This window comes from Bos grunniens, chromosome 5 (assembly GCF_055505025.1).
Source record: "Bos grunniens cultivar Pamir isolate PY7600 chromosome 5, Bosgru_T2T1.0, whole genome shotgun sequence".
Lineage (NCBI taxonomy): Eukaryota > Metazoa > Chordata > Mammalia > Artiodactyla > Bovidae > Bos > Bos grunniens.
The window spans coordinates 70,471,791-70,485,387 of NC_141169.1; the positions used below are offsets into that span (position 1 = coordinate 70,471,791).

The 13,597-nt window shown below is 45.8% G+C and overlaps 1 protein-coding gene across 1 annotated transcript in view; it reads right to left on the minus strand.

Annotated features, from left to right (window-relative positions):
- Positions 1–627: 627 nt before the first annotated feature.
- NUAK1 (NUAK family kinase 1) overlaps positions 628–13,597 on the minus strand; it is a 79,374-nt gene continuing 66,404 nt past the window's right edge. The window contains exons 5-7 of the mRNA XM_086403981.1: positions 10,009–10,128; positions 8,114–8,246; positions 628–5,190 (exon numbers count right to left, since the gene is read on the minus strand). Coding sequence (XP_086260107.1) covers positions 4,037–5,190; positions 8,114–8,246; positions 10,009–10,128 — 1,407 coding nt within the window. The 3' untranslated portion in view covers positions 628–4,036. The remainder of the gene's footprint in view (positions 5,191–8,113; positions 8,247–10,008; positions 10,129–13,597) is intronic.

A 13,597-nucleotide genomic window follows, 5' to 3' on the forward strand; every position in this document is an offset into this window, starting at 1 on the left:
AAGAATCCACCTGCCAATGCAGAAGACATGAATTCAACCCCTGGATCAGGAAGATCCCCTGAAGAAGGAAATGGTAACCCAGTCCAGTACTCTTGCCTGGGAAATTCCATGGACAGAAGGAGCCTGGTGGTCTACAGTACATAGGGTCACAAAAGAGTCTGACACTTCTTTGCAACTAGACAACACCTGCCCAGATGGAGAGAACCCTGGCAGGGTGCAGGCAGAGGAGGCTGACATGGCAAGCAAGTGTGGCTGAGTTAACCTTTGATGCTATCTCCAGTACAGGTTGCAGGAACCTGGTCAACTTTTTGGAAACTAAAACTGAGAACATGTGAATTTGTAAGCTATCGGGTAAGCCAAGGTGGGTCATTAAAACCTGGGAGAAGAAAGTAAGGCTATGGAAACAGAATAATAAAATCGGACTGTGAGAAGGAGCAGAAAAGAGGGCCTGGATCCTACTTTTTCAATTCCTGGTTCCAACTGCACTGCCAGCTACATTTCCTCTTCTGAGAACTTTGAAGAAATTTCCCTTTTGTACTTAAGCTAATGGGTGGGTTTCTGTTACTTAATACCCAGTCTATCTCTTAACTAAGAGAAAAACAACCAAATAAAGACACAAGTTTCCAGTTCAGTTCATGGCAATTTATTTAATTTAAAAATAAAAACAAACAAAAACAAAATCAGTTTCCAATGAAAATACAAACATTTTGGGTGGTTATCCAGCTTTTTTTTTTTTAATCCCCTATAGGCTGTCCTGGGCTCAAACCAATCAAATGAATGAAAACCAATTTTGACTGGAGCCATAAAGCATGTTGCACCAATTAAATTACACCAATATATTATTATAATACCTTTGAAATGCCTTTCAGACCAATAAATAAAAAAAGACAAATTCAAATAAAAAAGTCAACTTTTTATTACCAAAAAAAAAAACAGAAATTAAATAAAAGTCACAACATGGATTAAAAAAAAAAATGTGCAGTCAAGTTTCTCTCTTTTTTTTTTTTTCTTCTAGGAATGATACCATGCCAGTAAATCCCTACAGAACATTTCCAGTTTGGCAATAAGCAGTCAGTCAGTCATTCACATTTGTACTCAAGACAACAGGCTTGGCCTACACTCACCTGAGTTTCACCCCAAGAGGTACTCTTTGCCATCTGCAGAAGCAGCACCTTATAACAGGGATGGAAATTCAGAGAGCACTTGGCATTTTCATTTCACCTGAGGTCTTGAAGCACTTCCTGAAAACTGATCATGCCTTGAAATTTACCTGTAAAAAGAAGTATTAACTCTACTCCTTTGGCAGATGTGTAAACTAAGACACTGAAAGGCCCACGGAGGCAAGGAAAGGACCAGGAGAGCTGACCTCGAATCTCCTGCTTGGTCCACCAGGTCATCAAAGTGTCTCTCACTTGTAATTCCATGGAAATAAATCAAGCATGATTTCCTTGGCTGGAAGGGATGAGAGGACTTACTTAAGAAGGAAGGGAGCTGCTTTGCGGTCTTTTCCCTCTATTCCAAGTTTTTTCTTTCTTTAAAAGGACAGAGTCAACATCATATCCAGAATCAGAGGACATTAGCAGAATGTCAGAACTAGGCAGGGACTTGACAGACCAGCTAATCCAGCCCTCATTGAAGAGAAAACTCAGCCCCTGAAATACTGCAGGTGCCTAAGACCACCAGCAGACTAGGACTCAATGCAGTCTCTGCCTCTGAGTGGAGAACCGTCTTTGCCACAATCCACTGTCTGGGTCTGCTGAGAAAGAGAAAATACATGTTTTCTCTTTTGGAGGCTAGGGATAGAATGACTTTCCTTAATAGTGTCACTTTTACTTAAAGATTATAAGGATGGAAAATACCAAACAGACACAATCACTTGGGCAAAAGGAAACTACATCAACCAGTAGGTAGATGTTATACCTAAGTCACACTGACAGCCACTAACTAGACAGGCTGCCATGCATGAGGGACCAGCAATGTGGCAGTATAGGCTATCCAGAAAAGGTTGCATAAAGTGATACAAGGAAGAGGGAGCTTTAGAGGTTGGAGAATGCCCTCCACGCACCCACATACCCCACATACAATTTGCTAGCTATAGGTTTTTTTCCCTTTGAACCTATATTGGAATTCAGGAAGGAGGTGGAATTGAATGAAAGGAAACCCGCAAAGCTTCCCATATTACACTACTCGGCTCAACCCGAAGGGATGCACAAGCCAAAACCCCAGAGCTGGTGACAAGGGGAGAACTGGAGCCATCTCCTTTGGCAAAGGGCAGTTTCATTCTAATTAATGTTCTTAGTGTCTGAAGGTAAATTCCAATCTCAGCTCCCCATGTTGGTTTTCCCCCCAAACACCCCCCAAGACTAGTTCTTCTTAAATATCCAGGTGGCTTTCAGAAGTTGACCATCTTGAAACAAGAGTTTCAATTAGCTGGGGCCAGTAGAATCTGAGGTCGTCCCAAACTCCCAAATATGACCATCAATCCCAAACTCAGTATCTGAAGATGTCGCACTGTGGGAGTGATGTCTTCTCACTTGCAATGTGGGTGTCCAGGAGTTACACAAGTGAGTTATGTGACTTTTCAAGATAAGAGTCCTGTCACACCTCTCGTCTGTCTTCTCCAGAACCATCAGGAAGACGTCCAGGGAAATGTTCCCTCTCCCACTTTCTTCCTCCCAACCCACTCTGCTCTTTCAGCAGCTTATTCATTTGAGTGGCTGGAACCTTTCCCTCAAAGTCTAGGGGTTCAAACCCATGACAGAGAATACCTAGATTTGAGGGGGAAAACACCTTCTGCCTGACTTGACTTTCCTCCTTCAAATATCCCACCTACGCTCTAACACCCAGAAGCAAACTCGCCTACCTCTGAGGATTCTACACTGAGTGGATGAGGAAACTGTTTACTGTGAGTAAACAGGGTAAATAGTTGAGTCAGTTATTCCTTTGGAGACTATAGCCAGTATCACATCCAATTCAAAACATTCATGCAGGTGAGAACCCACAAGGCAGCATTCCAGTTAATATTGAGACATTAAAGAAATTGACAAGTTGCCCCCTCGCTGGTGTGGATCAATTTCCGTTCATTTAGAAAGATCACAGAGGGTCTCGAGCACTGTTCTACACCATAGTTTTGACCTCTGACACCACCAACTTTCCCCCTGTCCACCCTTGGGAGGTTGTGCTAAAGAGCCAGGCAGACACTAGGAAAGAAGAGGCAGACAACAAGAAGCCAAACAATCACCATGGGCTGACTCTAAGTCCTTAGCAGTGTCCAGAGCATTCTTTCTCTGACCAAGGCCCTGTCTTCCATTCAAGGTAGAGTAGCAAATTAACAAATGCCCCACGGTGGCATAAAAGAGACAACATAGATCCCATGGGATCTACACTAACACTCCCAGGGCTTAGCCAGGTCAAGGATGACAACTACAAGGCATGAGTGCCCCCACACCCCTTCCCCTCCCCATGACAGCCATTACTAATCAATCACAGCACTCCTTCCCACTGGGCTACTCAAACCAATGCACCCAGCAGCCCTTATCAATTGATCACTGATTCAAGCTCAGATAACTAAAATCGACATGCCCACCCTATGCAGTCAGACCAAGCCTGCTAACAACATGAGAAGGAGCAAGCTCTGAGTGATTTCGCAACAGATGGCTATAGTCTGTCCTGCCCTCCTCCAGAAGCATGTGGATGACTTCTAGAGAAATGCTTCCTCTCCCATATGCTCCCTCCCTATCCTGGAAGTGCTGGCCAACACCACCTCCCCTGGACAGCTGGTCCCCTAGGAGATGCCATAAAGCAAAATGCCAATTAGGATCCCAATTCTAACTGGCAGTCAGCAGGACTGGCCAACTGCCCACCTCTCCCACATAGGCACTGACTCAGCTTTCAAATTTGGCCAAAGCCAAACATCATCAATCCCTTTGTCAGTCTGTTGTCACGGCCATCAAAGAGGTAACCAGCTCCAGAGCCCAGTTATCATTCCCACTCCTCTCCCTCATACCCACCCCACCCCACCCCTGCACCCCGGGAGCTAGTTGAGCTTGTTGCAGATCTCTAGCGCCTTCTTGTAGACCTGAGTCACGTCATCCATGTCCGTGAGGAGGGAGAAGCTGCTGTCTGCCAGCCGGTTCCGGTACCGCTTCAGGTACTGGGGCCGGGGCCGGTTCTGGAGCCCCTCAAAGTCCTGGATCTGGAGGAAGTTCTCGGCAGAGACGCAGCTGCGGATGCGCTGGCGGGTGGGGCGGTTCTCCTGCAAGTCGAGCAAGTCGAAGGAGTCGCTGGACAGGACGCTGTCATCGCTGATGACGCTGGAAGGCCGGCTGTAGCTCCGGGAGAGGCCCTCAGAGGGGACACCCGGCTCTAGCAAGGATTCCAGTGTGGGCATTTCGGGGCTGGCCAGGGCCGGGTCCATGGTGCCCGCTGAGTACTTGCTGTTGTGCTTCAAGATGCCCTTCCTGCGACAGGAGAGGCTGTGGGATGGCACCCTGGCCGGGTCCGGGGGACTGGGGGAGGGGATGCTGCTGCCAAGCCCATCGTTACTGTCAAGCAGCTCCGAAGACTCGCTGCGCTCCGGGGATGAATAGTAACCCGATTCTCTCTGCTGGGTCTTTTTCAGGATGCCTTTCTTGGGCATCGTGGCCGACTGTTTGGGGCTGAGTTTACCTGGCACTTCGGCCTCTGGGGGGCTTGGCAGGGGCACAGCAGTCCGGCACAAGTCCTGTTCCAGCTTGAAAGTGGGCGGTAAGGCCGGGCTGACGACACCCTCGATGAAGCCAGTGCTGTGGGAGCGATGCTCACTGTTGCTCCGCTTCTTCAGGATCCCTTTGGGCCGCTTGGAGCTCAGCTTGGATGGGCTCTCGGGCACGGAGTCCTGGCCAGACTGAGGGAAGTCGTTCTCTTTCTTGGACTTCTTCAGCGACCGCTGACGCTCCAGCACGACCTCAGGGGCCCCAGGTTTGGCCAAGCCTTTAACTTTGGCTTCGGCTTCAGCCTGCAACCCTGTGGAACGGTGGTGCCAGTCGATAATGCGGGCCAAGAGTGGGGACTCGGAGCTGTGAAGGGCGTCACAGTCGCAGACACTGCTCTTGTAGCCCCAATTCACCCACCAATGGTTGGCGATGTCCTCGATGGTGGCCCGGCGGTCGGGATTCACCATCAGCATCCACCGAATGAGGCCTCGAGCATCTACGGGACAAGAAGCAAAAGGAACAATAAATTTTTTTGTTTATTTTTGGCCATGCCCTGCATGGACCAGTGATCGAACCCACGCCCCCTGCCATGGAAGTGCAGAGCCCTAACCACTGGATCACCGGAGAATTCTAGGAACAATACATTTTATGGGAGCTTTGGGCTTTGCCACAGGGCTGACACTCCAGGAGACACTCATTTGAGGAAAATCCAAAGGAAGCCCTAGTTCAGCCACACTGTGGAGCAGGAAGCTGCAGCCTTCCAGACTGGACATCAGAAAGCACCAGCCAGACTCAGAGCCACAGGCCGGGGTGCCGTCACAGCCTGGCATGCTTCTTCACACAGGTGATGCAATGTCGAATTGTTGAGCTTTCCATCAACTCAGATCTTTATAAAATGGGGAAGACCGGGTAACCAGGAAAGAATCCAGGCCCAAGCCCAAGCAGGGCCCCACCATTCTTTTGGTGGGTATCATCTTACCAAAAGGGAAACAGGTGTAGATTACCATGACTTTCTTTAGTCCTCCAAAGGTAGACTTATATAAATACACACTGCTCGAGTCATTGGGAAAGTATGTCAGCACAGAGAGGGAATTTTAGGGCTAAAATGGCAAAAAAAAAAAAAAAAAAAAAAGAGGCTTATCAGAGAGGGAGAGACAGAGAAGGATGGAGCGGTGCTCATAGCTGGCATACCTGGGCACTGAAAGGCACTGTACTCAAGGCTGGCCTGAACCCCAGGGCCTCAGCCAGGCTGAGACCCACACCCAGCGTTCACCTCCTATCCCTCTCAGACATAATCCACAGCCTACCCAGCTGTCGGATCAGAGAGCTGATCTCTATCTGCTATCCGTTTATGGCCCGTCTGAAAAATTCCATTTGCAAATTTCTGCTGCCAAAGAATTAAGGGAAAGCCCCAAAGGGATGTTGAGGAGGCCACAGGAACCAACTGACTCTCGCAGCTTATAAATCACTTTTTAAGATCAAACTGTGCTTCCCCAGTGGGGGTTGAATTATATCCTGGGAAGGTGCCACCTCCCCTCTGCTACTTATGCAGCTAATGAGTAGCTGGCAGGGGCCTGGCAATGGCGCCGGGGGTGAGGCACACCTCTGTACAGCAACAGGATGTTCATCCATTCGGTCAAGAAATAGTCTCTGAATCCCTGTAATGTGCCAGAAACTGTGTTGGGACCATTTGGCTACTGAGCCAAAAAGGCTACCATAGAGGTCACCCTGAATTTTCTCCAACAAACCCCACAGGTTGGCTCATTGAAAAATATATACAGATATAGATATGTGTATATCTATATCTATTTATATAAAATAAGTCAATGTTCATTATTCAGATTCTATATTTGTAAACTTGCCCACTCACTAAGCTGTATTTGTAACCCCCAAATCAACACTCGGGGTGCTTTCCACAGAGGGGCAAAAAAAGTGTTGCCCCCACTGTGCATTGTGTGTTCCCAGCTGAGCCAGAGCCAGGCAACAACATGGCACTGTCTTCTTGCTTCTGCTCTTGTGCTGTAAGTGTCCTTTTCATAATCCATTTAGTTCATGCTTTTCACATTGTTGCCCTTTTTGTTGGTGATTTCACTGTTGAAATGGCCCCCAAGTGTGGTGCTGAAGTGCTGTCTGGTGATTGTAAGGGCAAGAAGACAGTGAGGTGCCATGCAGAGAAAATATCAGACAGGTATCAGACAAGTATCAGACAAGCTGCTCTCAGGCATGAATTAAAGTGCTGATGGCTGTGAGTTTGATGTTCATGAATCAACAGTATAGTTTAAAAGAGGCATCTTTAAACAGAAATGTACAAAAGACAAGGACATGGAGTGATCCGTTGACAAAAACGTTGTGACCAGAGGCTCACAGGAGTCGAGCCCTGTATCTCCCTAGGAGCAGTGGCTCAGTATTCAGGAATTCAGCATTCACTGCAACTTTACTGAATTGCCACAAATAATGAGAATCAACTTGTGTGTGTGTGTGTGTGTGTGTGTGTGTGTGTGTGTACACATGTAGGATGCACGTATATGAAAGGTCTGTTAATTACATTCTAAAGTCGACTACCTATACACACCCCTTCTATACCCACATGATGCTCTCCTGTCAAGAGATGGAGCTTATGGCCTTGGTCACTTTGACTGATAAAACATGGCAGATGTGACCTTATCTGGCTTCCAAGGAGACATTAAGAAGACCTGGCAGCCACTTCTTCCTCCATCTTCAAGCCCTGAACTGCTATGTAAGAAGTCCAGGCTACTCCCTGGAGGGACAGGCCTGAGGAGGCTGCTCATAGAGACAGCCCACACAGAGGGACCCCAAGGTGTCCCCACAATTGGCCCCAACCTCAGCTACCATCTGACTGCAACTGCAGGAGAAACCCCAGCCAGGCCAGAGGAGCTCTCACCAATCTGGGAACCAAGAGACATGGCTCATCGAAGTCATTTAAACTGCTGAGTTTGCTAGGAGGTGGGGGCAATGGGACAGAGTTGTTCTCGGCCATGGTAATGAAACAACACCCATGCACCAGACCTGCAGTGGGGCAAGGTGTGAAAAAGAGTAGTTGCCACCCTCGTGCACTTAGAGTCTACCAAGGGATTTTATGTCTACACAGACTCGAAGGGATTTCATGTAATACTTTTTCCAAAATGTGCACCAATAGCGGAAAACAGAATCTAAACAGGGTAAGAGCCTTGCCCAAGTTTGCACAGCAAGCAAACAGGACTCTTAGCCTGCTCTGTAGAACAACTGATCTGCAGGTACCACATTGGAAAGGTTTGGGGAAAGCGGACTAACAAGTCAGCTCAGCAAAGATCTGGGGAGAAGAGGAATAGCAGCTGTCTTCCTTACAGACATCGACACAAAAGCGGGACATGTGAGCTGGCCTCGCCCAGCCCAGCCGCTGGCTGTCCATGGGTGCATACCTGAGGGCTGCGTGGGCTCCCGATATTCACCACTGCTGATCTGCCGGATGAGGTTCTTGTGATCGAAACCATCGAAGGGCATCGTTCCGTAAACAAGAGTGTAAAGCAGTACGCCCAAGGCCCAGCTGTCCACCTGAAGCAGAGAGAGACAGGACAAGTAGATTCCCTTCCCAAACATCAGCATCACAGACCATGAGCAGCCACCTGCAACGACCCCAGGAAGGGAATTTAGCACCTGGCAGCCAGGTTCCCACCATGGCCTGACACCTGATATGTAGTGCACCTGGGGCCTGCTTCAGAGCCTGACCTTTCCGTTTCAAACAGTCCTAATTGATAGAACTTTCTTCAATAGATGATCTTCTTTGATCCTCACTATAATTTGGGGAAACAGGTAGGGCCCTGCGTTATTTTCAGCCCCATTTGACAGAGAGGCCCAAGGGAGTTAAATGGTTTCTCCGGAGACGCCCCATCCCAGTGATGGAGGTCAGACAGGAACACGGATCTCTGGACTCCTAATTCAGGAATCCTGCACCGTCTTCAAATGGCTCAGAGGCTGCAAACCCAAATGGCTACAAGAGCCAAGCAGGCAACAAACATGAACAAGGCAAGACACAGGGTGGGGTACAACGTGGAGTGTTGGTTTGAAGGCAAACTGTGGCGGGCAGTCACCCATCTTAAGCAGGCAGCCTCCTCCGGCTAGTGGGTGCCACTGAGTCAAGCAGGCCCAGCACTATTAGAGCCTTTGGTTTTTCAAGAGAAGTCAGAAAACAGACTTTTATGTGAAATCGCCCACTGATTAAATGTTTGTCCACTTTTTTAGAAAGACTAACGTGGCCAAATAAAGTATGCTTGCTGGCCAGATCACAGGCTGCCAGCTTGTAACCTCGGAAACAGACCATCAGCGATCACAGGAGCATCCGTTATCTATGATAAATTTAGTGTCGAGTTTCTGCAGTTTTGTAAATTGGATCCTAGGCTCCTCCCTTACATTCTTATTTTAGAAAGACTTTACTGCAGTTGATGGAGGCTCTTGGCATCCATCTCTCTACCCTCTTGCCCTGCCCCTAAACACTCTCAAACAGATAAATATTTGGAAGAAAACATTTCAATCCACTGAACGGCTGCTATTTAAAGGATCCTAAGTAGATGACTCTGTCTGCAAATAGAACTATCTTTCTAAAAATGAGTAATCAGTCACAACTCACCCATTTTCAAAAGGACTTTCTCACATATACGTCTTTCATTGGCCCTGATAGGTTTAGGCATATAGAGAGATGCATTTCTCATGAGTCAGAAGATGCAATTAATGTATTAATGGAAATGTATTTCCATTAATGTATTTCCTGGATCAAAAATACATGCTGTCCAAAATGCATGCAAAAAGATTCACTGCAGACTGAGACAGTTTGCTTTCTGTTTTGTCTGTTTTGTTATAACAGGGAAAAACTAAAAACAATCTAAATCTAGGTAAGTGATTAAATAAATTATGGTATATGCATAAAATAAGTGTGTCATCACTAAAACCATGTTTTTAATAACAAATTGAGAAAATGTGACAATTTTAAGTTAATAAAAGGTGAGATATACACATATATAGTGGTCTCAATTATTTGAAATATGAGATCTACACTGGGGGGGAAAAAACCCTTTTAAAAAATCACATAAATATTAAGTGCTTATCTCTCATGGGGAAATTTGGAGGCAACTTTATTTTCTCTTTCAGGCTTTTCTGGATTTTTCTTCCAGATATATATATATACACATATATGTTATGGCTTTTATAATCATATAAGGTTTTGCTTGCTTGCTTTTATGGGTTTTTTTTTAAGTATTCCTAGGTTAAGTTCTTTCCTTCCCTTAAGCCCCCCACCTTACACACCAGGCAAGCTGCTTACCTCTGGCCCTCGGTAAGGCCTCCCATTGACAATTTCAGGAGAGGCGTAGAGTGGGCTCCCACAGAACGTTTGCAAGAACTTGTCCTTCTGGTACAGGTTGGAAAGCCCAAAGTCCGCAATCTACAAAGAGAAGTGAGACCCAGGGAGCCTGTTAGCACTGCAGTCAGTGTCTGCACGAGCTCCGCTCACACCTCCCAGACTAGAGCATCTGAGGCGCCCCTGGCTGGCTCTGCCAGCTGGGTTGAGTCATCCTTTGCTCTCCAGCCCTGAGCTTTCACAGAAGGACCAGTTTGCACAACTGGGCCTGTGACTCCCGACTGCAGTGCTTGGCACCCACTGCGTGGTCTATTACTTAAAAATCACTCTGTGCAAGGACTCTCTTCTCACATCAGTAAAGATGTACCCTGAGAAGTACCCACAGAATCACATGTTTGGTGTTTCTGATGAACACTAATGTTTATAGTTGCTACTCTGAGAACTGTCTGCGGCCTACCGAAAATCTCATGGCATCCATCCATGTGGTATATGCACCTACCTGTGCACCAGACATCGCCTACACACTGATCAGAACTGTGTTGTGCACACCTTGGAACCCTAGATGAAATGGACCCAGAGCACCGGGCTCTGTGTCACCACATTGCAGCCCACACTCCACCACCAGCCATCTGTGTGCCATGGAGCAGGGTCACTTAGCCACTCTGAGCCTCAGTTTACCTACAAGAAAATGGAAACCCATGATCCCTACCGTGTTCTAGATTGCAGGACTATTGTGAGAATGATAAGAAAAAATTAATCAAGGTGAGATTGTGAAGGCCAAGGTACTTTGTAACTTTCAAGTCTTTAGGGTCCAGCCAAATGTTTTTCTTAACCTTGCTTCTCTTGTATCACACACCCCTTGGAATCACTCTCTTCTCCTTTGGTTTCTTGAAGTGTTTTATTATCCTTCATGGCAGTGCTCTTCCATGTGTTTGTGTGTGCACCTATTCATATATTCATATAAGGCATATATGTTACATGTATACACATATTGTCACATGCATATGTATATTATACATTATGAATTATCACATATATTCATATATACTACATATGTACGTATAAATTTGTATATACATATATCCTGACATATACATAAGTATGTAGTATATATAAGTATATAGATACTACATATATATAGTATCTATATACTATATACTACTTATGTGTGTATGTATACGTCAGGACATATGTATATACAAATATACACATACATATATATGTAAATTCACCTTGCATACTAGGTTGAGTCCCCTGAGTCAGGTGGCAGGTTCCACATCCACCCCTCATCTTTGTATCATCCACTGCTTAGCCCCTGTCCTCACCCAAGAAACACCTGTCACCAGAATAGGCCTTATATTTTGAAAAGCACAAGATAATTAGTAGATAATATAAAATAATAATAATAAACTTAGTTACCACTTATTGAATAACCTCCAGTTATTAGGCTCTGTCCTAAGCACCTTAGCTCCTTACACTCTCCAATCTAATCCTATCTAAAATCCCATTTACACAACAATGTGAATGTATTTCATGCCACTGAACGGTACATCTAAAAATATCGAAAATGGCAAATTTGACATTATGGATGTTTTATCACAGTTTTTAAAAAACCCACTGAACAGATGAGGAAACTGAGGTTTAGGGAAATTAGGTCTTTCATCTCAGGAGAGCTAACTAGCAAGCGACAATGTAAACCAGGTGTCTCTAAAGGTTCAAGCCGCTGCCTTGTGCTACCCGTGGGCAATCTGCAAATTTCAGCCAGTCTAAGACAGCCTTCCATGCTGAGCCTCTGAAGACTTCTGCCCTACCCTACACCCATTTCCACTCGAGCCTTATAAATAGGGTGAGTGATTTCATCCATCCAGCTGAGGCTCTGAATGCAGGGCCAAGAAGCCAGTTTTGTAAAGTCACCCCAAATGAATGGAATGGCACAGAAAGCAGTTGGCACATAACCGCACTCAGAAAATGCATTCTCGGGACTCAGATTGCACTTAATTGCCCTGAATTTCACTTTCTTATCAAGGTCCCTCCCTGCCTGGCTTGCAGGAAGTTGGTTAGAAGCTTTAGGAAGCATGCCCTGTCAATCAGGACACGAAGGGACCAGCTGCAGCCCTGGAACATTCCAAGAAGTTGGCTAAGGCAGGAGCCGACACAGCACTGTGAATGCTGGTGGCATCTGGGGCACTGCATGAGCTTCCAAATACACACACACACACACACACACAAGACACCCGCCACCACTACGTGCAAATCCCCACATGCACACCCGAGTGCTCCAAGTCTAGGCATCCTCGCTTTCTTTGTAGCCCTTCTGAGAAGCGTGTTTATGTTATGTCCCACTCCCATCCTTACAGACTGATGTCTATCAGCCTCTCCCAGTAAAACTGTCATTGCTGCTGACATAAAATTAATAGAAATCTAGATTAGTCCATGTTCCTGGCACTTCAACAGAAAAGCAATATTAATCAACACATACACTTTTCCATCTTTGAGCCACTTGAACTTGGGCTGCAGCTCTAAAATTCCACACCGCATGGAGCGTATAACAACGGTAAGACAGGGAATGTCCACTGGTTCTAAAACTTCTCAAAGTCTCCATTTCTCACCTGTAAAATGGAGGTAGGAATAGTATCCAACCCCACAATGTCATGGTGAAAATTAAATGACATAATGTATGTGCCAATTACCATTTTAAGCATTTTTACAAAGTTGGAGCTCAAATACATGTGTCCCCTTTAAATCCACATGGGTAACTTGATTAGCTTCATTATACTCAAAGCAATACTGGTTTTCCCTTGGAAGTAATTATGTAAGGTTTCTTTTTCAAATACATAGGATTTTTTAAGTGAATTGAACTCAATAAAAATATGAAAGTGAAATAACACAGAAGATACTAGAAAAAGGCAAAGAGAATGAAATAAAAGATATTTGGGGATTTGGGGAAATGATTATTTTATACATGCTGCTAAGTCACTTCAGTCGTGTCCGACTCTGTGCGACCCCAGAGACGGCAGCCCACCAGGCTCCCCTGTCCCTGGGATTCTCCAGGCAAGAACACTGGAGTGGGTTGCCATTTCCTTCTCCAATGCATGAAAGTGAAAAGTGAAAGGGAAGTCGCTCAGTCGCGTCCGACTCTTCGTGACCCCATGGACTGCAGCCCACCAGGCTCCTCTGTCCATAGGATTTTCCAGGCAAGAGTACTGGAGTGGGGTGCCATCGCCTTCTCTGATTTTATACATAATAAAACAAAAAAGAATCCCAGAAATAGTTCCAACCTGAAAAAGTCATAATGGAGCTAGTCCTGCCCCTGCTCTGGAAGTGAAGCATATGAAGGTTAGAGGACGTAAGAAGATACTATGTATACAACAGTGAGAACCACTGTGCAGCACACAACTCCACTCAGTGCTCTATGGTGACCTGAACGGGAAGTCCAAAAGGGAGGGGTATATGTACATGTATGGCTGATTCATTTTGCTGGACACTAGAAACTAACACAACCTTCTAAACCAACTATACTCGGGTAAAAATCAGTTTAAAAAAGAAAAAGAAT